The sequence below is a fragment of the Lissotriton helveticus genome, chromosome 5_1 (assembly GCF_964261635.1).
Source record: "Lissotriton helveticus chromosome 5_1, aLisHel1.1, whole genome shotgun sequence".
Lineage (NCBI taxonomy): Eukaryota > Metazoa > Chordata > Amphibia > Caudata > Salamandridae > Lissotriton > Lissotriton helveticus.
In genome coordinates, this window is record NC_136065.1 from 2,108,724,216 (window position 1) to 2,108,751,488 (window position 27,273).

Here is a 27,273-nt window from a genome sequence, read left to right on the forward strand (position 1 = left end):
CGTCCTAATTAAATTAGAACACCTTAAATGATACCCTTTGTTTTCATACCATTCCAGATATTAAGTGTCTTTATATCCCTGTGACTGGAGTACTTCGTTGGGTAACCCGCCTTTAGAAAATTAAACCTAACATATATCAACGCCATTTTTTGACATACTAGAAGGTGAGATTCTTGTATATGTGAGTAAATAATGAACTAGAAAGCAATCACTTTATATAGGGGACAGACGAGCTGCCTTGATATACTTTTGTAGTATTTGTCTCCTAAATAGGAATAGGCCAAGACCAATATGTGTGAATCGATTTACACATGCAGAGATAGGTATACATGCATGGGTCATTCTCTCTAACACATATTCACCAATAGATCAGTGCGCATTCCTTGCAGTGCTTCGCTGGATAATTCTTCCCGCGGGATAGTGCACCGATTACGCATTCGGGTATTAATACGACTTACTCTGTACAGTCGGTAGAACTCTATCCACGACTGTGCAGACCTATATGTTTTTCCTCCATGGGTAATCCCTGCCTTTTGTGTTTGAGTAGAATATATATACAGCATAGTATGTACCCATGCCAGCCTGTTCTGACATAAACTTGTCTTTGAGTTTTCAACAAATTACCAGGGTAACTAGAAAATCTGGATTGTATATGAGAAATGCCAACAATGTGAAGAACTATGAAGCATAATTACGCTTTATTTTGATGATGTTGAATAGCAAATGCTGATACTGCTATTAACTTTAAAGCATGTTTATGTCCTATTTTGAAGACGCCTATGTGTATAGAGACAATATACATAGTTAATGGGTTCACTATAGATATTTAGAGCAGTAATGCGGTACATCAATTTGTATGAAAGAATGACTAGCGGTACAACGAACATGTTATAAATGATTGAATAACTGCTTTACCAGGAAAAGAACTATAAAGTAAAAAATGTCCATAATTATTATTCTTACAGAATATCGATGGTACAGTCCTGAAGAAGACACAACTTACGTGTCGAAACGCGTCGACAGGAAACCATCAGTTTTTATAATGTCTATTGAAATTTTAACCATGACAAATTATGTATAGTTACAATGAAGTTTGCATTGACTCTGAACATTGTAATGCATTTTTATCGTATGAACTTCTTATGAATATTTGAAAGAAATTAAAACCAATTTTATTGGAGAAAGCAGTTGTCTAATGTTGTTGTAGATAATTCTATCTACATGTGTACTTGCTAGTTACGTTTGTGCATGCCTGGGAATCTCTTGGAACATTGCCAGCTTAGGTGCTAAAATGCAGGATTGTAATTGGATTACTTACATTAAACAGTATTTTATAATTTGTTTACAGGAGACTTGGTCTATTGAATGTAATCCCTTTTTAGAAGGGTAGAAGGCATATTATGTTCCAGCCACTGCAACCAACAAGGGAAGACCTGGGGGGGGGGGTTGGTTATATACATTGCTGTTGCACTAACTTGTAAAGTACGTAGAGTACCATCTGCTAACCCTGGTATTCTTGATTTAATTTTAAATGGAGAAAATTGTCTGGCTGGTCTGGTAAATTTTTATAATTCAGTTAACTCGTGCTCAGATTTTAGTCACTTATCTGCTTTGAATGTCTTCATTAGTATGTCAATGAAACAGAGCTTGCATAACCTTATGATCATGGGTGACTTATGTTCACCCTTGTGGTGACCCCTTATTCAAATGTATCTCAGATCTAAACTGTGTACGATTTAAAGGTTTACACCTAGAACACTCAATTGAGGGGGAGCTTTTTAATGATTTACTGAATTATCTGGATGTGACACCTACTATGGCCTTGATGGATCCCGTCAAAAGATTTGAGACACCTACTTTTAAGGGTCATGGGAGGAGAACTTTCATTGACTATGTACTAATTTCTTTATCTATGCAGTCTTTTGTGGATTCTTTAATTATTGAAGAGAGTGAATTTAGCGACCATAACCCTCTCACTGTACGTCTGCTGGGACCTTGGATAGTTAAGGAAGGGCCGAATCCCAGTCAGGGAAGACTGAGCACAACTGATGGGCGACGCAGACAGAGATGGTCCAAGATTACTCCAGATCTGCTGCATAAAGACATCAAAGTCATATGCGAAGATGAAATTAATACTTGTACCCAAGAAGGTGCTCAGCCTAGAAAGGTGCTCGGGGCGTTTCAGTGACTCTCAGATAAGGTCTCCAAGCTGCTGTCGGCACCAGCTAAAAATCAAGCTAATGTGGGCCCAAAGTGGTTTAATCATGACTGCACTAAAGCAGCAAGTAACCTCAGGCTGGATTTAGTAGCTAAACCAAGAGAACAGGCGACCGTACAACTTTGCCGGAAAGAATATAAATCTAATATAGCCAAACGTAAGGAATCCCTAAGGGAAGTGGCCTGGAACGAGATACTGGACCCCATAACTTTAAAGAGTAGCTCTAGATTTTGGGCCGTAATGAAAAAGCCTTTTCTTGTCCATCTTTGCTGTAACCATCTTGGAGCCTGCTGGCGCTGCCGCGGTCCACACTCGCTGAACCATCTCGGAACCTGCTGGCGCTGCCGCGGTCCACACTCGCTGAACCATCTTGGAACCTGCTGGCGCTGCCGCGGTCCACACTCGCTGAACCATTTTGGAGCCTGCTGGCGCTGCCGCGGCCCACACTCGCTGAACCATCTTGGAGCCTGCTGGCGCTGCCGCGGTCCACACTCGCTGAACCATCTTGGAACCTGCTGGCGCTGCCGCGGTCCACACTCGCTGAACCATCTTGTAGCCTGCTGGCGCTGCCGCGGCCCAACCTTCCGGAACCCCCCAGCTCGAGGATTGAGAGCTGTGCGTAGGGTCTCCTTGCAACCGACCATCTATAAGACTGTCCCGCTACCTTGCCCCTTGCCACGAGACTTTCCAGATCTCGGGATCTGCTGAATATATATTGAAACGATACTAATTGCCCGATAAAGATTGAAAACTCTATCTACGTGTGGTGTATATTTGTAGTGGTGTGGTTACTCTGCTGTACGATTCTAGGAGAGGGCCCTCCCGTCGGAGGCCTCTCGACATCGCTCGGTCCCTTCTCTGAAGGAGGGGTAGACCTAGGGGTGGTCAGTCAGACACCTTCTGCCTCCCCCGGGTTCGCCTTTCTAACATTGGTGGCAGGCGCTGCGATCCGAGCCAACGCAAAATCGTACAGAGAGTGATCTACCCGCTACGACGGAAAAACACACAGAGACCATGACGACCCAAGGAACCAACCTACCTGCCGAATTCCAGAAAGAGAAGATAGAAGAATACAGCCACAAAGAACTAAAACAATTCTGTAAAGACATGGGTATCGCTACCACTGGCCTGAGCACAAAAGAGGACTTCAAATCGGCCCTACAAGCCTGGGTGGAAACCCGAGACAGACCACCCCAAGAGGAGAGTGGCCCGAACGGGCAACAGGAAACCCGCGCACCCCCCACGGGGGAAAGAACCGCAACACTAAACGCGGACCTCATCTATGAAGACGCTCGAGAACGAGAGTGCAACCGGCTACACGAAGTGGAGCTTGCACGACTCCGGCTAGACGGAGAACTCCAGCTAGCGGAGAAAAAGATAGCCCTCGAGCAACTACGGCTGGAGGGGGATCTAGAAGAGAAACGGAGACAACGTGACCTCGAAGAAAAACGACTAGTATATGAACACGAACGAGGCCTGAGAGAACTAGAAATCAAGTCCAAGATCAACGAAGATAGCGCGGCCGGGGCCAAGACCTCGGCCCCTCCCATGGACACCAAGGTTCACCTACCGAAAGATGTAGTCAAAGAATACTACAAGAACGATGATATCCAACAATGGTTCAAAGCCTACGAGGTGGCCATGACCGTCCATCGGGTGCCCCTGAAGGATTGGGGCGCCGGCCTGTGGGGGAAGTTCGTCAACGAAGGGAGGGACGCCCTGCTGGAACTCCCTGATACCGAAATGACCTCCTATGAACACATGAAAACGGCCCTACTCACGCGCTACGGACTCACCCCCGAAATGTACCGGCAGAGGTTCCGAGACTGTAAAAAAATCCCCGGTACCACTTGGGTAGAATATGTGAACTTTTTTAGCAGAGCCTTCGAGGGGTGGGTCAAAGGCAGTCAGGTCACTACCTACCAGCAGTTGGTCGACCTGATGTTATGGGAGCACATCTCCAACAACTGCTTCATTGAACTACGACAGCACCTCCTCGACAGCAAGTTGACCGAGCCGCGAAAGCTAGCGGTCGAAGCAGATCGGTGGGCGATCAACCGCGTCCACCGGAACACCACAGGAGAATACGGACGGGGGTCCCCGGGGAACCACCAGCCGCGAGGCGGCGGGTCTGGCATCAGCCGAGGCCGAGACCTCCCGCCGGGGTCTTCGCCCGCCTCCTCTACACCAGCCTCCAGCCCGAGGGGGACCCATCCAGCCCGACCGGGGCCACGCCCCAACGTTACGTGCCACAGATGCCAGCGGCTGGGTCACTATGCCAATGATCCTCTCTGCCCCATGAACCAGCGGCCCGGCACCACCGGGCCCCCCGGTCAACAAATCACGGCAGCTGCTCTGAGCGAAGAAAAGGATGAAGAAGAGGAGGTCCCTATGGAACCAGAAGAATGGGAGTCCGCGGCCATGTGCCTCGCCTCCCTGGGCGACAAAGACATGATCCCCCGAGACCAGATTCCGATCAACACCCAGAAGTACCGCCAGTGGGTCACCATCAACGGACGCCGGGCCGAGGCTCTCCGTGACACGAGGGCCAGCATAACCGCCGTCCGCTGCCATCTGGTGACCCCAGAACAAATCTTGCCCCACGTTCTGTGCCCTGTCCGGTCAGCGGACAATTCCGAGAGCCTGTGCCAGATGGCTCGCATCCCCTTCGAGTGGGGAGGAGTGTCCGGCATGCTGAAAGTCACCGTCCGAGACGATGCCCCGGTGGACTGCCTCCTAGGGAACGACCTGGAAAGTTCCCCCTGGGCACAGATCGAGCGAAGAGAGCATCTGGGGATGCTAGGCCTTCCTGAATGGGTTTGCGTAACGACCCGATCCATGTCCACCCGGGACACCGCCCCAACCGAAGACAATCTGCCCGAAGAACCTGAATGGCCGGCACCTCCGCCACCCGCCACTGCCACGGCCGAACCCGAACTGGGGCCGCAGGGCCCCAGCCATGAAGAACTTCCCGAGCTCGGGCCCCTTCCCAAACTAGCCCAGTGACTTCAAGAAGGGGTCCCCACCCGCGAACAGTTCCGTCGGGAACAAAAGACATGTCCTTCCCTTGAGGGACTCCGACAACAAGCCACCACGCAAGCCTCAGGAGACTCCTCGGGGTCCCACTGGATCTATTGGGACCAGGACCTCCTGTACAGTGAACAAAAGATCGCCGAACTGGGGGCCGGCCGAGTGCTAGTCGTCCCCCTCCACTTCAGAGACTTTCTCTTAAACCTGGCACATGATGTGCCCCTCGCCGGGCACCTGGGGCAGGACAAAACCTACAGCCGCCTGGTGACCCACTTTTATTGGCCGAAGATGCGCCGCGATGTGTACAACCACTGCCGAACCTGTCCGACCTGCCAAGCCAGCGGAAAGAGTGGGGGGAAAATCAAGGCCCCACTCCAACCGTTTCCCGTGGTGACCACTCCCTTCGAGCGAGTAGGGATCGACATCGTGGGGCCCCTGGATCCCCCAACCTCTCAGGGGCACCGCTTCATCCTCGTCCTGGTGGACCATGCCACCCGCTACCCAGAAGCTATCCCCCTCCGGACTATCACAGCCCCCGTAGTGGGTCGGGCGCTAATGGGGATCTTCTCCAGAGTCGGCTTCCCCCGAGAGGTCGTCAGTGATCGGGGCACAAACTTTATATCGAAATATATGCGGTCCCTGTGGCAACAGTGCGGGGTCGCGTATAAGTTCACCACCCCGTATCACCCTCAAGGGAATGGACTAGTGGAGTGATTTAATAGGACCCTGAAAGGAATGATCAAGGGCCTAGAAGAGCCCCTCCGGCGCAAATGGGACGTTCTGCTGCCGTGCCTCCTGTTCGCCTACCGGGAGGTACCCCAGAAGTCCCTGGGGTTCAGCCCCTTTGAACTATTATATGGACACCCGGTGCGAGGCCCCCTCAGCCTGGTCAAGGAAGGCTGGGAGCTGGCCGCCTCCGATGCTCCGCCTGATGTTTTCCGATACCTCTTGACTCTCCGCAACCAGACTCGGAAGTTCCGGGAACTGGCCGAAACCAACCTTAAGGCCAGTCAAGCGGAGATGAAGCGCTGGTATGATGAAAATGCCTCGTCCATTGAATTCGAACCGGGCCAGCAGGTCTGGGTCATGTCCCCGGTCGACCCCGGCGCCCTCCAGGACAAATGGACGGGGCCCTTCAACGTGGTGGAGCGCAAGAGCCCCGTCACCTACCTAGTGAACATGGAGTCCCCCCGGAACCCCCTCCGGGTCCTACACGCCAATCGGCTCAAGCCCCACTTTGTCCGCACCGAACTGAGCCTGTTGTTGGCTACCGATGACGGAGCAGAGGACGACTCCGAGCCTCTACCAGACCTCCTGAGCCCCTCCGAGAAAGATGGCTCCGTCGAGGGAGTCTCCCTCTCTCCCACGCTGACACCCAAACAGCGCCAGGACTGCCAGAAACTGCTGGGTCAATTTGCGAACTTATTTTCCCTCACCCCCGGAGTCACCGGGGACAGTCCGCCCGTGCGGCACCGAGCCTACCGAGTCCCCGACCGAGTCCGGGCCTGCATCCAAGCCGAAGTTTCCAAGATGCTAGCCCTAGGGGTAGTCGAGCCCTCAGACAGTCCAAGGGCCAGTCCCGTCGTCCTGGTCCCTAAGGCCGCCGCCCCCGAGGTGCCCCCGGAGCTGCGGTTCTGTGTCGACTACCGGGGACTGAATGCCGTCACCAGGACCGACGCCCATCCCATCCCCCGAGCGGATGAACTGATCGATCGCCTGGGAGCCGCCAGGTACCTCAGCACCTTCGACCTCATGGCCGGATCCTGGCAAATCGGCCTCACGCCAGGGGCCCAAGAACGATCCGCTTTCTCGACCCCTGATGGCCACTTCCACTTCAACGTGATGCCCTTCGGCATGAAGAATGCTCCGGCCACCTTCCAGAGACTAGTGAATCGGGTGCTGGCAGGGCTGGAAGAGTTCAGTGCCGCCTATCTGGACGATATTGCGGTGTACAGCCTCTGTTGGGACGAGCACCTGACCCACCTCTGGAAGGTCCTGACGGCCCTCCAACGGGCCGGACTAACAATAAAAGCCAGCAAGTGCCAGATCGGTCAAGGGTCCGTGACCTATCTGGGACACCAAGTGGGGAGCGGCCAAGTGGCTCCCCTCCAACCCAAGATCGACGCCATCCAGGCCTGGGAGCCCCCCGTCACCCAGACCGCCGTCCGAGCCTTTGAGACACTAAAGACTGCCATGTGCACCGCCCCGGTGCTCCAGGCCCCCGACTACAGCCGAGAGTTCATCGTCCAAACTGACGCCTCGGAACACGGCATTGGGGCCGTACTGTCCCAAATGAACTCTGACGGAGTTGACCTCCCTGTGGCCTTCATCAGCCGGCGCCTGCTGGCCCGAGAACAACGATGGAGCACCATCGAGAGGGAAGCATTCGCCGTCGTATGGGCCCTAAAGAAGCTCCGGCCCTACCTCTTCGGCACCCACTTCCGAATACAGACCGACCACCGGCCCCTGCGGTGGTTGATGCAGATGCGGGGCGAGAACCAGAAGTTGCTACGTTGGTCCATCTCCCTCCAAGGGATGAACTTCACCGTGGAGCATCGCCCTGGCAACGACCACGCCAACGCTGACGGCCTCTCCAGATTCTTCCGCCTTGGCGAGGAGAATCCCCAAGAAGATGGGTGACTCTCCCCCGCCTTCAGCTGGAGGGGACATGTGTTGGACCCGGCCTCGTGGCATGGTCCTACCCCTCCCGCATGGCGGGCCCCGGACGACATCGGCCCTCCATCCAGCCCGGGTCGGCCTCGGGCACACCTCTGCACGCCCTCCAAACCTCCAGATCCGCCACCCGGCGGCCCACAACCACTGACACGGCACACTCGGGCCGCCCCAGCATTACCGGTCCGGTGCCCACCCCGGACCCACATTCCAGGCCCGACGCCATCTTGGGCCCATCACGTCCCAGACACGTGGTCCCGGACCAGCCGCGGCCACGGCCCTAGCGAGCTCGCCATCGAGGCACCAAGAACCCTCCGGGTGGTAGAGTGGCCACTCAACCAGAGACAAGGAGAGGGGAGTTTCGATGGCTCTCCAACCGTCCCCGGATGCCTGGTTTCGATCGACCTCCGGCCTCCCTGAGCGCTGGCCCCAACCCCTGCTGGGTGTCTGGACACCATCATCCCGGCCCTTCTGACCCCCAGGCGAGAGGGTCCGGACATCAAAGGACTCCAGACCTATATCTGGGCCAGCCCCGGAGTAGGACGGCAGTTGTATCCCGGAGTCGAGAAGCCCTGCTGACACTGTCGCGGCTGACCCTGAGACGAACTCCCCTTGCTGCTCTACCTGGAACCTGCTGGCGCTGCCGCGGTCCATCTTCGCTGTAACCACCTTGGAGCCTGCTGGCGCTGCCGCGGTCCATCTTCGCTGTAACCACCTTGGAGCCTGCTGGCGCTGCCGCGGTCCATCTTTGCTGTAACCATCTTGGAGCCTGCTGGCGCTGCCGCGGTCCACACTCGCTGAACCATCTCGGAACCTGCTGGCGCTGCCGCGGTCCACACTCGCTGAACCATCTTGGAGCCTGCTGGCGCTGCCGCGGCCCACACTCGCTGAACCATCTTGGAGCCTGCTGGCGCTGCCGCGGTCCACACTCGCTGAACCATCTTGGAACCTGCTGGCGCTGCCGCGGTCCACACTCGCTGAACCATCTTGGAGCCTGCTGGCGCTGCCGCGGCCCAACCTTCCGGAACCCCCCAGCTCGAGGATTGAGAGCTGTGCGTAGGGTCTCCTTGCAACCGACCATCTATAAGACTGTCCCGCTACCTTGCCCCTTGCCACGAGACTTTCCAGATCTCGGGATCTGCTGTATATATATTGAAACGATACTAATTGTCCGATAAAGATTGAAAACTCTATCTACGTGTGGTGTATATTTGTAGTGGTGTGGTTACTCTGCTGTACGATTCTAGGAGAGGGCCCTCCCATCGGAGGCCTCTCGACATCCCTCGGTCCCTTCTCTGAAGGAGGGGTAGACCTAGGGGTGGTCAGTCAGACACCTTCTGCCTCCCCCGGGTTCGCCTTTCTAACATCGTTCAACAATAACCCAATGCCTTAACCTATTCTTAATTTTAAGTAAGTACACAGTGGCTCATAGGGGCACCATCCACCTCCCCTTCATGGACCTGTCCTCAGCTTTCGTCTGTGTGAACAGGCGGAAGCTGTGGCAGTCGATGAGGGCGAAGGGGGTGGACAGTGGTATTGTCGATTTTCTTATGGATCTTCACAGCAATACCAGAGCTAATGTTAGATACTCTCAAGACCTGAGCGTGACTAACAATTTTGATATTGAAAAGGGAGTCCGCCAGGGATGTATCTTGGCTCCTTTCCTTTTTAATTTTTATATCAATGATCTGGATAGCGTCTTACAGGAGGTGCCGGCTGACTGTCCCAGAGTCGGTCGGCAGGGTATTCCAGTTCTTTTATATGCAGATGATGCAGTATTAATATCCAGGACCGAAAGGGGCCTTCAAGCTCTTTTAAATGCTTTTAAATCCATCATGACAGATAGAGACCTAATGATTAATAACTCTAAATCATTTGTCATGCAAGTAGGTCAACAACCCAGAAGAAATTTTCTATTTAAAATAGACGAAGCAGTAATCCCGATATTAAAAACGTTCTCCTACCTAGGGGTACTTTTTGATACAAAACATAACAGGGGCCCTAAAAAAGAAAGGAAAACTGATTAGGGTGAGCGCTTCTATTTTTAACTTTGCCTCGAAATTGGGGAAAAAACCTACTGGAGCCATGCTGCAACTTTATAATGCCAAATCAGTGGCCACGGCTACATACGGTAGCGAAATATGGGGGTATGTCGGTGGTGAGCAGCTGCAGATTGTTGAAAATTCTTTTATGAAGCATCTCCTGTGCGTCCCCTCAGGTACGTCCAATCTTGCAGTTCATGAAGAATTGGGGACACAATATATATGTGACACCTTCTCTTTACGCCCACTGACCTGCTGGATAAAACACTGGTTGAATCCTGACATCCCATTGACACACCTGATTGTGATGGACTGTTTGTCTCAGGACAAGGCACTGGCTATCCCATGGATAAAATACCTGAAATCCAGCTTCTCTAGACTGGGGCGTCCCGAACTGTTTGTAAATCCCAGTCATATTGTTAAGGGGGACCTGGAGGTAACGAAATGGGCCTTCCTCATGGATAGGAAGACCCAGAGGGAAGGCATAGAGCTCCAGAAGCCGAGTGTCAGAAAATATGTTATGTTAAAAACGTGTGTAACTACTGAGCCGTTCCCTGACCTCTTATGAAAATTTTTTATTAACCAGGTTCAGGCTGAATCTTTTTCAAAATCTGCTTATTAGGCCAAGAACTGCTAATTTTAACAAGACTGCAGCTCCCTGCGGCTGTGACGGAAAGTCTCCGCAGGACATGCTGCATTTTATATTTTTATGTCGTTTTTATGAATACCCCGTAAGCGCTATCTGGTGACTCTTTTAAGGAATCTTAATTTTACTCAGATCAGACCGGCCCTGATGTATTTACAACTTCTGCACAATGATAGTATTCTCCAAGTTACTGAATTTTTAAAACTAACTGTTAAATATAGAAAATGTGTGGATCTGTAATGTGCCTTACGCAATGAATTTTTCCAATCTCCTGGTATTCATGTAATGACGAAATTAGATCCTTGCACCTCTGCACTTTATTATGATATGTGCTTTTAACAAAAAGTATTATGAATTGCTAGCATTACTGTATATGTACTTTTATGGTTTTGAACAAAAACCGAAATAAAGTTTTATTGACTTGACTTGAAAGGCTGTAGGATGTAATTTTTTTGTCACACACAACAGCATTTTAATATTTCAGAATATATCAGCAGATGAGAAAGCCCAATGAAGCACATTATAATTGGATCACAGCAAATCAATACACTTGGTGACGCACAAATTAAAATATTTGCTGAAACCTGATTTCCAAACATCATTGCTTGTGAGCTTTATAGTTTTATCAGTAAAACTCATCTTCTGTGCATATTTAGTGGTCATTTCAATGGAGATGTGCTGTATGTAAACAACAGTGCACTGCCACACCATGCTTTAATAGTGTGTTTCTGACGGTGTGCCCCAAAATGCACCACCAACTACACACTACACCTTTCCCACTCTCCTGCTGAATGCTTGGAGTTTTCACAATCCCTACGACTTTAATGACGTAAACATTGAAGACGGCAAACAGTAAACTGCACCCAGCACCACAGTGCAAGAGCTGCCCCCCTCTAAATGAGTAAAAAATATCTCTTTTTCGATTATTTTCTGTACAATATGGCGGTTTTGTCTTTATGCCCCCCAAGGTTCCAGCACATCTACAAGGTTTCCAATTTCATGGCATATTTTTCTAAAAATACTAGGGGACAGAATTATAAGCCCTTTGCGCCACTTTTGCTTCACTTTTAACATGGGAAAAGTGACGCAAAAGTGGCGCAAGGGGCTTGTAGATCTGCCCCTTACTTACTCATTTAACTGTTCAAGTGGTTCTGACTTAGGAGCAAAGACATGCCATGCGTTGTAGAGTAGGGCGATAATAGACTGCAAGCCATGGCGGGGCTTGTGAGACAGACAAGGTGATTTGGAGGATAGTGGCGTAATCAAAGCAGACGGTGACCATGGGTGCTCGCCAGAGACGTACCTGAGAGTGGATGTTCATGTGCTGTTCCCGGCTCACTGAGTGGCCAAATGTTTTACCACAGATGTCGCACGCAAAGGGCCGGGTGCCGCTGTGGGATCTGCGCACGTGGACTTCGAGCCCATGTGGCGTGGAGAACACCTGGGAAAAAGTAAATGGCAGCCAGTCAACTCACTGTTATAGGGTAGAAGGGGGTTCCCAGTACAGAGAGTGGGATTTCAGCAAGATCTTGGACAAAAGACTTCAATCCATCCCTCTCTCCATCCCTCATCAATACATCCTCCCTCCATATATCCATCCATCCATCCACTCACCCATCCATCCACCCACCCACCCATCCATCCACCCACCCACCCATCCATCCACCCACCCACCCATCCATCCATCCATCCATCCATCCACCCACCCAACCATTTATTTTATTTTAAAAGCTTTTATAGCGCGCTCCATTACCGTGGGGTATCCTGGCGCGGTGAGTAGTTCAGCCTCGAGAGTGGAGCACATCTGTTATAGTGGGGCGTTAAAAAGATGGGTCTTAAGATCTTTTTTGAAGACAGTGATGGTTGGAGAGGCTCTGAGAGAAAGGGGGAGGGCATTCCAAGCATAAGCTGCCTTAACTGAGATAGATTGGCCTCCCAATCGAGCATATCTATATTTAGGAACAATCAGTTGGCATTGGTTAGCCGATCGCAGGGCACGATTAGGAATGTAAAATAAAAATCGTCTCCGCAGATACATCGGACCCTGACCATGTGCTGCTCTAAATGCCAGCACCAGAATTTTAAACAAAATTCGGTGTGGTACCAGGAGCCAGTGCAGGCTACGTAAGTGGCTCCGCACGCTCGTCCTCCTAGGGAGCGAGAAGAGCAGGCGTACTGCGGCATTTTGTATCACCTGAAGGCGATGAATCATATACCCAGGCAAGCCGCAAAATAAGGCGTTGGCATAATCGAGCCGAGACAATATCAGGGTTCGAAGAACAGTTTCCTTAGCAGCCCTGGGGAGGAGAGGAAAAAATCTTCTCAGGGTCTGCAAGGTGCCAAAGCAGATACCAGTTAATTTTTTTACGTGATCCGAAAACTTCAGGTCCTGGCCGAACCACACCCCCAAGTTCTTAGCTGGGCCACCCATCGCATTAGGACCATCCATCAGTCAATATATCCATCTATCCACCCACCCACCCATCCATCCATCCATCCATCCATCCACCCACCCAACCATCCATCAGTCAATATATCCATCTATCCACCCACCCATCCATCCATCCATCCAGCCATCCACCCACTCACCTAACCATACATCCACCCATCCACCCACTCCTCCACCTACCCATCCATCCAGTTGCATGGATAGCTCATACATATCCTAGGTTCTGTTATGTTCTAATAGAGTTAGGCTCCATTGTGGGACCAGAAGATGGCACTGTAGAAAGATGATCTTATTGAGTAAAATTATGTACATATAATTAAGTACATGAGCAGAGACATATGTTGCGTAAGATAGACTTCTTTTTTTTCAGAACCTTTTTCAGAGGGCCACAGGAATACTATACTCAACCGTGGGGGTTGAGGTCTTTTACTCCTGATGCCCCGGGGCCTGACCTACTATGGATTCTGGGCAACTGGGCCAAGAAACCTCCTGCACTTGACTCTCAGTGGTAGCTGTTGAAGAGCAGTCAAAGCCTCTCTCGGGGAAGAAGTGTGGATACAGGTTTGTGAACACGACTCACAACTCCAAGAACGTACAGCAGTATCAATAAACCAATATCTAGACTAATACTTATTTTTCTAACAAAAAAACACCTTTTATTTATAACTCTAAGCATGCAAAGGCAGGTTACGACATTTATAAACAACAACACATTTCTCCACAAAATTGGGCTCTGGTGTTTCTCTGGCAAATCCCTGTCCCACCCGCTCCTCGCAATGTGGTTGGGGTTATTCCCCCATTCACCAGTGGCGTGATCCATGGAATGCCACTAGTAGCCTTAAATCAAGAGTCCCCTCGGACTTTTAGACAATAGTCAAAAGTGTCTTGGCGCTGCAGCACTCTAAGCAACAAGACCCCTGGGGTCTGGTAGACCCGTTGCCAATCTAACCCGCTCCAGCAAAGAGGAAGAGTGCAGCGTTTCTGCGGGAGCCCCGTCTGCGGGGGGAAACATCACTTACAACGCAACTTTTACCACGCAGTGCCTTTACATCGCAACCATTACAACGCAAACCATTACAACGCATTGCGCTGGGGGGCGGTCTAGGATAGGGAATAGGTTAATTTACTATCCAATAACCTTCCCTAGTGTCCACGGGGACTGGAGTTGGAATAGTAAATTAAACTATTCACTATCCAGTGCCCAAAAGCACTATGCGTTGTAATGGTATGTGTTGTAAAAACCGCGTTGTAAAAGCATGCGATGTAAAAGCATGCGTTGTAATGTCGTACATCCGTCTGCGGGCACTCGTAAGGCTCCAGTCCTGCTCGGTGAGTAGGATGCACATGGAAGGTACAGCAGCACTCGACAAGTGCAGGCTCTTCTTGAGTCATCTCCAGCAGCAATCAGAGGTATTCCCACACTCCTCCTGCACAGTAAGTTCTGTGCTGTCCAACAGGGAAGGGGGGTTGGTTCTGATGCTCCTGATCTGGCTCCCAGTGATGTGGCGATACGTCGGTGGCGTCCTCATTCTCCCTACGGGTCAGATGCAGTCCTCGATGCTCCATATGACTGACGAGTCATCACGGCTTCACAGTTCTCAGGCATCGTCCTGATCCTTACAGCAAAATATTCCCGGAGCCCCTCCGGGCATACATAGTTGCCGTACCACTGCCACCCAGGTGCTGACCCTCACTGCACAGCGGTCTGTACCATGGCGGACCCTCCTTGCACAACGGGTTGCCACTACGATGCAGCACAGGCTTCACCCCTCGTTATTAGGCAGTAACTTTCACAGCAGCCGCTCCTGGCATACGGGGTCACCACAGCAGTGCTGCACCGGCTGTGCTCTCACCGCACGGCACTTTCCACAACTATCTTTACGGAGGCCCCTCTCCTGGCATTTGGGGATCACCAAATTAAATCTGCACACAGGCAATGACCCCATAGGTGCAATAGTCGTTTCCTGACACTGCGCACTAGGAGTCCACCTGACAGACCTCAACAGTAGATCTCACTCCCTCCAATGCTCTCCTCTTCCTCACAGTGCACGCTGGTCTTGGCAAGCAGGCAGGCACTGGTGCTTCAGAGTAGGTGGTCTTGGTTTCCTTCGGTGATGTCCCCTCACCCAGCAGGGAGACTAGCAGGTATTGGTCCCCAGTCCTGGTCAAAGTGAGAAGTTTTGCAGAGCTTCCCCTCTCAAACAGTCCACCTCGCTGCTTGATAGATGAGACTTTTTATGGTCTCAACCTCCCCTACCGATAGTCTATCTCCAGACACCAAATGAGATTTTGGGCAGGGCCGGCTTTAGCACTAGTGATGCCCCGTGCAACAAACATTTTTGAAGCCCCTACACCCCATGACCGCCTCTTCGGATTCTCTCACTACTACCGGGCAAAAGTGCCGCTCAGCTCTCCAATCATAAGTTATTACTAAATGTAGCGCCCCCTCCACAGGTCAGCGCCCAGTGCAGACGCACTGGTTGCACTGCCCTAAAACCGGCCCTGATTTTGGGTCTCGGTCTTTGAAGTTTTATGTTGGAGGTCTGCTTATTTTGGAGTACACAATTCTCCTCTCCCTCTTCTTCTTGAAAGGCCGTCTGTCACAGCAGGAGAGACTTCGAAGCTGATAGTCCCACAAAACAGGCCATGGGACTGACTGGCGTTCACACCATCGGTATGTCAGCCCAAGTGACGTGTATTAAAAGGTTAAGTCCAGGCTCCCAGCCCTACTCTTTATGGTTCCCTTATCAGCCTCATCTCCTTCCTGAGATGTGTCCAGACACCTTCCTTGCGGCATAACACTGAGTCAAAGAGCAGTCTTTGAAGTGTTGAAGGGGAGCCTCGCTCTCCTTCCTCCAGTGTGTCCCACCCGGATGTACGTTGTTACAACGCATGCTTTTACTACGCATGCCTTTACAACGCAGGTTTTTCAATGCAAGTCGTTACAAAGACTTGCGTTGGGTTGTGCTGGATAGTGAATAGTTTAATCTACTATTCCAACTCCAGTCCCCGTGGATAGTAGGGAAGGTTTTGGAGGTATACAACCTTTACAACGCAACTTTTACCACGACCTACCATTACCACGCATTTTTTACAACGCAGGATCCATGACAACGCATACCATTACCACGCATGTATTTACAACGCAGGTACTTTTACAATGCATACCATTACAACGTAAGTATTGGTAAGTATATTATTTTATTAAAAATATTATTTGTTTTTTTTTGTAAAGGGGTATTTTTTGGGTTCAGGGTCAGTTTTGGGTTTTTGGGTAAAGGGGTATTTTTAGGGTTCAGGGTCAGTTTTCAGTTTTTGGGTAAAGGGGTATTTTTAGGGTTTAGGGTCAGTTTTCAGTTTTTGGGTAAAGGGGTATTTTTAGGGTTTAGGGTCAGTTTTCAGTTTTTGGGTAAAGGGGTATTTTTAGGGTTCAGGGTCAGTTTTCAGTTTTTGGGTAAAGGGGTATTTTTAGGGTTCAGGGTCAGTTTTCAGTTTTGGGGTAAAGGGGTATTTTTAGGGTTCAGGGTCAGTTTTCAGTTTTTGGGTAAAGGGGTATTTTTAGGGTTTAGGGTCAGTTTTCAGTTTTTGGGTAAAGGGGTATTTTTAGGGTTCAGGGTCAGTTTTCAGTTTTTTGGGTAAAGGGGTATTTTTAGGGTTCAGGGTCAGTTTTCAGTTTTTGGGTAAAGGGTTATTTTTAGGGTTCAGGGTCAGTTTTTAGTTTTTGGGTAAAGGGGTATTTTTAGGGTTCAGGGTCAGTTTTTAGTTTTTGGGTAAAGGGGTATTTTTAGGGTTCAGGGTCAGTTTTGGGTTTTTGGGTAAATGGGTATTTTTAGGGTTCAGGGTCAGTTTTGGGTTTTTGGGTAAAGGGGTATTTTTAGGGTTCAGGGTCAGTTTTGGGTTTTTGGGTAAAAGGGTATTTTTAGGGTTCAGGGTCAGTTTTGGGTTTTTGGGTAAAAGGGGTATTTTTTTAGTTCAGGGTCAGTTTTGGGTTTTTGGGTAAAGGGGTATTTTTAGGGTTCAGGGTCAGTTTTGAGTTTTTGGGTAAAAGGGGTATTTTTTGGGTTCAAGGTCAGTTTTGGGTTTAAATTTAAATTACATTAAATTAAATTGATTAAATTAAATTAAATTAATTAAATTAAATTACATTGAATTAAATTAAATTAAATTAAATTAAATTAATTAAATTAAATTAAATTAATTAAATTAAATTAATTAAATTAAATTAAATTAAATTAAATTATATTAATTTTAATTAAATTAAATATTAAAAAATATTATATACTTACCAATACTTACGTTGTAATTGTATGCGTTGTAAAGGTATATGCGTTGTAAATACATGCGTGGTAATGGTATGCGTTGTCATGGATCCTGCGTTGTAAAAAATGCGTGGTAATGGTAGGCGTGGTAAAAGTATGCGTTGTAACGTCATACATCCGGTTTTGGATAGTAAATTAAACTGTTACCTATCCTAGAGCGCCCTCCAGCGCAATTCGTTGTAATGACTTGCGTTGAAAAACCTGCGTTGTAAAGGCACTGCGTGGTAAAAGTTGCGTCGTAAAGGATGTTTCTCGTCCCACCCAGCTCATTGGAGTGCAGCAAGACACACATCTGTCTGCGGGATTCCTCTACCCACTCATGACTTCAACAGGCAAGCCTGGGTTTCCCAAAATGAAACCCAGAGTCGTCCATGTAATGTACCATTACAGGCGCACTTGCACTCAGTGTATGTACACAGTACACACACTGCCCAGCACTGTCACCTCAATGTCTTGTGCCACTCCAGGCACATAAACTTTCAGCACACATCTTCACTCTGCGCACACTGCTCAGTACTGTAGCCTTTCTGCATTGTGCCATACAAACAGCACACACGTTCACCGTGTGCCCGCTGCACAACATTGCACCCTTTGTGCAGGAAGGTGCCCATTCCTGCACAAAAACAATCCTGCATGCAACAGAGGCACCTTGGCACATTGGTGCACGAGTGCCTACATTGGCGCACGGCTGCCGTAACGGCACCAGCACATGGAGAAAGGATAGGAATGCACTGTATTGCTTAATTACTGTGCATTCCAGCCCTTTCACTTTGGTGTAGGGCAGCACAGCAAGATGCCCTGCTGTGCTGCCCTACTCTAAAATTCCATAAATAGCCCCACAATACAGCACCTTGAAACCTGACCCCATCTCCCACCAGCAGGGGGCACCAGTCCCTCCCACACAGGCCTGATAGACTCCACTCTGCATTTAGCGCCTCCCCAAATCGGATGATTTTCTGTTACAGCGCCTCTGATTCAGGCCCCAGGCTGGATGTGTGTGTCTTTGTGCTAACTTCTCTCTAGCTTTGTTAACCTTGTGTTCCCTAGTGCAGAGACGTGATCTGGTGACGTGCACCGTAGCTGCACCTTGGTTCTGACCAGGGCTCTGGAAAGTCCCAAAGTTTTTCCTCCACAATCATCTACTGAAGCTTTGCAATCTTTGCAGGGGTTGTGAAGCAGGGCCGGCTTTAGCACTGGTGGTGCCCGGTGCAATGAGCTTTTTGGCACCCACAATGACCTCCTTCTCCATGAATTCACTCACTACCACCCTCAGACAAAATTTTTTTTATAGCGCTACTCATAGTTCACTCACACTCAGTTCTGTGTCCTGCATGGCACACGTTCTTTGCAGCAGGCACATTAACCCTGTGCGCTACTTTAGGATGAGTCAAAACAGCCACTAGACAAAACTCCTATCTCTTTCCAGCAGGAACATTAATCACCAGATTTATCTTGACATTTTTATTGTTGCCTGAAAACGGCCGGATGCGCATGGAACTCAGCAACACCTGCATTTAAACCCATATGTTATTTTTAAACACAGGACACCGTGATGTCAGTGCCTGGTGCGGCTGCACCGATCGCAACACCTTAAAGGTAGCCCTGTTGAGAAATAAGAAGTATAAATTGCTGGCAATAAGATCGACATTATTGTTTTTCAGGAACAAACTGCCGGCAGAGGGAGACTTATTTTCCCAAAATATAATTTACAGAAATTCTTCTTTAAGCCTAGTTTTGCATGGCTGGTAGAACTCTGCAACCTGTGAACTTTACAACAACTTTGGAAGCCAGGTTAAAACCCCTCCCACCCCTATTAACAGCCCTTTTTTTCGATGCGTAGCTCTGCACCGTAAAGTTTGTATAACTGCAAGCATTAGTTTTAGGGCTCAGATCATTCAGGTTAGGAATTTTGAACAATTTAATATTTAATTGTTTATATGACAAGTGTTTGAATGAAACATGTCTGTCTTTCCCTGTTATTACGGCCTCGCTGCAACCCGCTCTCTTCAGCCACCCAGTGAAGTCCTCGGCATGGACGGGTTGCCTCCTGAGCTCTGATGGATGTTAATTCACCAGATGCAAGGGGTACCGGAAGTGACACCGCGCACCTTCTCCCTCCCCATTACGTCACAGACATGACACATTATCCAATGGAACAGCCTCCTTTAGGCTACTGAGGGGATACGCGATGGGTGGCATGGTGTGGGAAGGACAGAGAGGGAACAGGGCTCAGATTACTGTTCGTACCTGCAGCTTACCCTTTGACCCCGGGTAGTAAGAGCAACGCCAGAGGCAAGAGGTAAGCCAGGTATAGCAGCTGCTACCCCAGGCTGCCCCTAACTGACGTCAATGTGAGTCTGTTAAAAGTGGAAGCTTAATATGAGGGGGGAATTCACCAAAGAACACCCACCAGCTGTTTCTTTGTGAGGGCGGGGGACGGGGGAGCAACGACCCCCCCCCTTCCCCCCTGGAGGCGCGCTAAACTTGAAAAATAAAATGGATTGCCATTTTTATTTGTCAAGTTTAGTGTGCCACAGCTGCCAGCTTCGCCAAGCCGGGAGAAATGGAGGCCTGTCCTCCTCTGCTGCCTGACTGGCAGAATACAAAGACTGGAGGAGCTGGTCGCTCCAAAGTGCGCATGTCAGTTTGGCCGGCAGTCTTGCGCCGGCCAAAGTGACATGGCACTTTGAAGCTCTCCACCCAGCTGTCTTAAGCCACTGGGTGGAGGCCAAGCACAGGCCTACAAGGCCTGAAGGATTGTCCGGCCAGACCACTCCATCCAATCCTGGCACTTCTCTCATGCTGGTTACCAGCTTGAGAGTGGTGCCAGGATTGGCTAGGGGAATTGGCTGGAGCCCATGGAGCCGACAGAAGAGGCACAGGAGCGAGGATGACGTCCTACCTGCAGCAAGCAAGGTAAGTGACTTTATTTTTTTTTTTATTGTCTGCCACTCGCCTTGCCTGCATGTACCTGACCACCAACAACTCAGTTGCCCGCCCCACCGATCCATGTACTTGCCAACCGCCCCTGCATGAGAAGGTGTTAAGGTGGCCCAGTGGGGTCTGTAAATGTGATTTTTAGGGGGGGGGGGAGACACAAGGGGTCACAGATAAAACTGATGGGGCCGCATGCAACCAGTGATCATGAAGAAAGTGCATGTCTGTTTTGTGTATATATTTTTATATATATATATATATATATATATATATATATATATATATATATATATATATATATATATATATATATATATATATTAATTTAAACTTTTTAAGCAGACTGTGAATTAATCATTACTATGGTCAGTGAAGGGGGAACGGTCTTCAAAGTATCTCAATCACTCCTGTTCTCTTCTTCACAGGACTCTCTTTTGCAGTCTTTTTTTGAGACACGTATGCTCATTTTCTTCTCATATCTTTCAGAAAAAACTGTCTGCCGTCTGCGTGTCGCACGCCTCGCCCCTTTTCTCTCCAGCACCCACTTGTCACTCTGTCCTGCATGTACTCCCATCTTCTCTTTCACTTCACCACCCACACACACACACAAACACAACGCACCCACTCACCCGTAAGCACCACATTTTCTTTATCTTTCTCCCTGCCAATATATTGACAGCCGTGTACCTCCTTCACATACTTTCGCATATACTCACAGTTACAATTGACACACCTTTTTTAATTGAAGCATCTTTATTGTATGATTAATTAAAATCCTTTACAAAAACGGCAGAAAGTGCAAGTTTAGAAAAGGTAATAATAAAATACATAAAATCTAAATCTCAGGGCATACTGTATTTAGTTTTTCTTCTTTTCTTTTGTGTTCATTGTTTTAAAAGAGGGAGATGTGTTATATCCTGTTCATCTCTTTCCCTGCTGCTCAGCCTGTGAGTGTGATGTCATTGGAATGTTCCTGTGTGCATGGTTTGAGTGTGTGGGCAGTTGGAATGAGTGGGGCTGAGCAGCTGGATGCTGTTCCCGGTGGGGTCTTCCTATTCTTACTATTAATCATCTTTAACCAATAAACATCTATTCAAAAATACCAACGACTACTGGATCTACTTACATTACAAAGTACTTTTATTAATGCAACAATGTGTTATATCCTGTTCATCTCTTTCCCTGCTGCTCAGCCTGTGAGTGTGATGTCATTGGAATGTTCCTGTGTGCATGGTTTGAGTGTGTGGGCAGTTGGAATGAGTGGGGCTGAGCAGCTGGATGCTGTTCCCGGTGGGGTCTTCCTATTCTTACTATTAATCATCTTTAACCAATAAACATCTATTCAAAAATACCAACGACTACTGGATCTACTTACATTACAAAGTACTTTTATTAATGCAACAATGGCGACGAGGGAGAAAAAACTACGTGTGCAGGAACTAAATTTACAATATGGAACTACAAGATATGAAGAAAAGTTTTTAAATGAAGACAAGCAACGCTTTTTGATGCCCCACCGGTGTCATGTCACATCTGACAGCCTACTGAAAACATCCATAAAGGTATGTTTCAAGCGTTGGACTTTGTGTGGCTTATTGAATTTAAAAATGGCAGATTTATTAACAAGACCGTCAAAATTTCAAAGTTATGGCTGAGTGTCTGAGTGAAACAGTGGAAAACTTTATTACCTTTCGTGCTACGATGTTCAGGAAGATAAAAAAAAAAAAAAAAAAATGTCATGTTATTTATAAACTTTTGACGATAAGTGTGACATCTGGCTGGACTAATTCAGAGTAGTTTATTAAGCTGAGAAACAAATGAGTGGCGCTTTTATGGAAAGAAAACGGTCTGAAGAAAACTCATTCTCTGCAAGTGTTGTGTACAAGCTGTGACTTTATCCACACTAAAGCTTCCGATTTTGTTAAAAAAAGAAAAAGAAGATATCTTGAGCAGTGTTTAAGAGATAATTGGGTGCCAGCGCGCCCAACTTAACGGAGCTGTCACATTCAGTAAGCTTTCTTTCTTTTTCATCTAAAACGCTGACACTCACCGTCCAGTTTGGGGATGACAGTTGAGTTGTCAGTTGGACTGCAGCGATTCTTGCCCTTTCCCTGCTTCAGTCTGTTTGATGACGTCTTCTGAGGGCTTCGAGGAGTTAGCGAAGTGAAGCTCTCCTCGCGTTCTGATGCAGTGATGTCAGTCCATGAGTCACCGCCTTTGTCCATTCGGAATGCTTTTTCAGTCAGCACATTTTGTCGTGAGCCATCTTGTGAAGACGTGACAGCGTGATGCTTGCTGCGTGCTGTCGTCATCAATCAAGTGCTTTCATTCCTACAGCGTTTCCTTTCTAAGTCTCTGCCGTCGCATTTCACCATAAGTGTCTGCTATCGCATTTCACCTTCATGCTACAGCGATAGGCACGCTTTATAATACTTGCCTATTTCATTTCTTAAAATTTTGTTACAGCGACTGGCACGCTATGTTGTTTTGAAACCCTGCATTCATCAAGTCTCTGGAATGTGTCCGTTATATTTCACCGAGACAAGGTACTGTTTATTTCTCCAGGATATACAACTTCTAGCATGACAACGGTGACTACTTTTATTATTTTAGTTTCTTATTTTAAATCATTTGCTAAACACATGTGTATTTATTTACATGTTTATGTTTTAAGTGACTGACTTATTTACTTTTACTGCGTGCAACCGTTATGTGCTGAAATTGATGAATCAATTAATGTTTACTGTTTTCTTTAAATGTCGATTTTTTTAATTGTCAAGTTTTACTATGCTGAGTCGTGGAAATGTTAGATTTTATTTATGGAAATGAACCACATTTGTGCTCAATTTATTTGAGGTGTTCATTAAGTGTTGAGATTTATTTATACTGTATTTTGATGAACCACTTATTTCATAGTGCTCTATTTTAATAGAGGAGTTCACATTTTATTTGAGGTGTTCGTTAAGTGTTGAGATTTATTCATACTGTATTTTGATGAACCACTTATTTCATAGTGCTCTAATTTAATAGAGGAGTTCACATTTTAACTGCGAAGAGTCGTGCAGACTCTACATTTATTGCTTTGAACCACATTAAGTGCTCATATGTTTTGAGGAGTTCAATACTAGTATGTATTTTCTGAAGATTAGTTTTCAAAGTTTGATTATTTAGTCTGTTTCTTCTGCGGAGCCACATAGGTGCTCATTGTTTGAGGCGCTCCATCTGTTTAAGTATATTTTCTGATGATTACTTCTCCAGTTTGGATTTTAAGATGCATATTTTGCGGAGCCACATACGTGCTCATGGTTTGAGGTGCTCCTTTTGTTTCAGATCAGATTATATGGGGCTGCAGAGTCCTCAGTTCTGTTTATTCATGATTTATTTTGTTGAACCACGCAAGTGCTCTATTCAGTTAGGGGTGTTCAGTTTTACAGAGAGCCGCTAGGGTGTCATGTACCCCATGCACTAGGTGCTTTACGCCTTGTTCTCTATGCTTTATTTTAAGTGTGTTGTCCTAAATTTGTTATTCTAATGGGACGCCATTTTCTCTAGTTTTATTCCCTTTTTATTGCTTTTCGTGACAGTCTGGCCAACTGCCATGATTGGTGATATTTTGGGTTTTGTTTGTGATGGGAATGGTAGTTATGTAATTTTGTTCAAGAAGATATTATTCCTCTCTTAATCTTTTATGCAACAATTTTTACGTTATGATATATTGCTATTTCATAATATGATTTACAGTCGTTCATTTTCTTATGTTGACTGCTTATTTGAAATCCTGATCTTGTCATCATCAGGGCATACTGTATTTAGTTCAGCCCCACTCATTCCAACTGCCCACACACTCAAACCATGCACACAGGAACATTCCAATGACATCACACTCACAGGCTGAGCAACAGGGAAAGAGATGAACAGGATATAACACATCTCCCTCTTTTAAAACAATGAACACAAAAGAAAAGAAGAAAAACTAAATACAGTATGCCCTGATGATGACAAGATCAGGATTTCAAATAAGCAGTCAACATAAGAAAATGAACGACTGTAAATCATATTATGAAATAGCAATATATCATAACGTAAAAATTGTTGCATAAAAGATTAAGAGAGGAATAATATCTTCTTGAACAAAATTACATAACTACCATTCCCATCACAAACAAAACCCAAAATATCACCAATCATGGCAGTTGGCCAGACTGTCACGAAAAGCAATAAAAAGGGAATAAAACTAGAGAAAATGGCGTCCCATTAGAATAACAAATTTAGGACAACACACTTAAAATAAAGCATAGAGAACAAGGCGTAAAGCACCTAGTGCATGGGGTACATGACACCCTAGCGGCTCTCTGTAAAACTGAACACCCCTAACTGAATAGAGCACTTGCGTGGTTCAACAAAATAAATCATGAATAAACAGAACTGAGGACTCTGCAGCCCCATATAATCTGATCTGAAACAAAAGGAGCACCTCAAACCATGAGCACGTATGTGGCTCCGCAAAATATGCATCTTAAAATCCAAACTGGAGAAGTAATCATCAGAAAATATACTTAAACAGATGGAGCGCCTCAAACAATGAGCACCTATGTGGCTCCGCAGAAGAAACAGACTAAATAATCAAACTTTGAAAACTAATCTTCAGAAAATACATACTAGTATTGAACTCCTCAAAACATATGAGCACTTAATGTGGTTCAAAGCAATAAATGTAGAGTCTGCACGACTCTTCGCAGTTAAAATGTGAACTCCTCTATTAAATTAGAGCACTATGAAATAAGTGGTTCATCAAAATACAGTATGAATAAATCTCAACACTTAACGAACACCTCAAATAAAATGTGAACTCCTCTATTAAAATAGAGCACTATGAAATAAGTGGTTCATCAAAATACAGTATAAATAAATCTCAACACTTAATGAACACCTCAAATAAATTGAGCACAAATGTGGTTCATTTCCATAAATAAAATCTAACATTTCCACGACTCAGCATAGTAAAACTTGACAATTAAAAAAATCGACATTTAAAGAAAACAGTAAACATTAATTGATTCATCAATTTCAGCACATAACGGTTGCACGCAGTAAAAGTAAATAAGTCAGTCACTTAAAACATAAACATGTAAATAAATACACATGTGTTTAGCAAATGATTTAAAATAAGAAACTAAAATAATAAAAGTAGTCACCGTTGTCATGCTAGAAGTTGTATATCCTGGAGAAATAAACAGTACCTTGTCTCGGTGAAATATAACGGACACATTCCAGAGACTTGATGAATGCAGGGTTTCAAAACAACATAGCGTGCCAGTCGCTGTAACAAAATTTTAAGAAATGAAATAGGCAAGTATTATAAAGCGTGCCTATCGCTGTAGCATGAAGGTGAAATGCGATAGCAGACACTTATGGTGAAATGCGACGGCAGAGACTTAGAAAGGAAACGCTGTAGGAATGAAAGCACTTGATTGATGACGACAGCACGCAGCAAGCATCACGCTGTCACGTCTTCACAAGATGGCTCACGACAAAATGTGCTGACTGAAAAAGCATTCCGAATGGACAAAGGCGGTGACTCATGGACTGACATCACTGCATCAGAACGCGAGGAGAGCTTCACTTCGCTAACTCCTCGAAGCCCTCAGAAGACGTCATCAAACAGACTGAAGCAGGGAAAGGGCAAGAATCGCTGCAGTCCAACTGACAACTCAACTGTCATCCCCAAACTGGACGGTGAGTGTCAGCGTTTTAGATGAAAAAGAAAGAAAGCTTACTGAATGTGACAGCTCCGTTAAGTTGGGCGCGCTGGCACCCAATTATCTCTTAAACACTGCTCAAGATATCTTCTTTTTCTTTTTTTAACAAAATCGGAAGCTTTAGTGTGGATAAAGTCACAGCTTGTACACAACACTTGCAGAGAATGAGTTTTCTTCAGACCGTTTTCTTTCCATAAAAGCGCCACTCATTTGTTTCTCAGCTTAATAAACTACTCTGAATTAGTCCAGCCAGATGTCACACTTATCGTCAAAAGTTTATAAATAACATGACATTTTTTTTTTTTTTTTTTTATCTTCCTGAACATCGTAGCACGAAAGGTAATAAAGTTTTCCACTGTTTCACTCAGACACTCAGCCATAACTTTGAAATTTTGACGGTCTTGTTAATAAATCTGCCATTTTTAAATTCAATAAGCCACACAAAGTCCAACGCTTGAAACATACCTTTATGGATGTTTTCAGTAGGCTGTCAGATGTGACATGACACCGGTGGGGCATCAAAAAGCGTTGCTTGTCTTCATTTAAAAACTTTTCTTCATATCTTGTAGTTCCATATTGTAAATTTAGTTCCTGCACACGTAGTTTTTTCTCCCTCGTCGCCATTGTTGCATTAATAAAAGTACTTATTTATGTAAGTAGATCCAGTAGTCGTTGGTATTCTTGAATAGATGTTTATTGGTTAAAGATGATTAATAGTAAGAATAGGAAGACCCCACCGGGAACAGCATCCAGCTGCTCAGCCCCACTCATTCCAACTGCCCACACACTCAAACCATGCACACAGGAACATTCCAATGACATCACACTCACAGGCTGAGCAGCAGGGAAAGAGATGAACAGGATATAACACATCTCCCTCTTTTAAAACAATGAACACAAAAAAAAAAAAAAAAAAAAAAAAAAAAAAAAAAAAAAAAAAAAAAAAAAAAAAAAAAAAAAAAAAAAAATGTCATGTTATTTATAAACTTTTGACGATAAGTGTGACATCTGGCTGGACTAATTCAGAGTAGTTTATTAAGCTGAGAAACAAATGAGTGGCGCTTTTATGGAAAGAAAACGGTCTGAAGAAAACTCATTCTCTGCAAGTGTTGTGTACAAGCTGTGACTTTATCCACACTAAAGCTTCCGATTTTGTTAAAAAAAGAAAAAGAAGATATCTTGAGCAGTGTTTAAGAGATA

General features: G+C 46.6%; 1 protein-coding gene across 1 annotated transcript in view; it reads right to left on the minus strand.

Annotated features, from left to right (window-relative positions):
* Positions 1-27,273, minus strand: part of LOC144756383 (zinc finger protein Gfi-1b-like) — a 154,224-nt gene that overhangs the window by 17,049 nt on the left and 109,902 nt on the right. Inside the window, exon 5 of the mRNA XM_078646163.1 lies at positions 11,913-12,050. Within this exon, the coding sequence (XP_078502289.1) occupies positions 11,913-12,050 (138 nt within the window). The remainder of the gene's footprint in view (positions 1-11,912; positions 12,051-27,273) is intronic.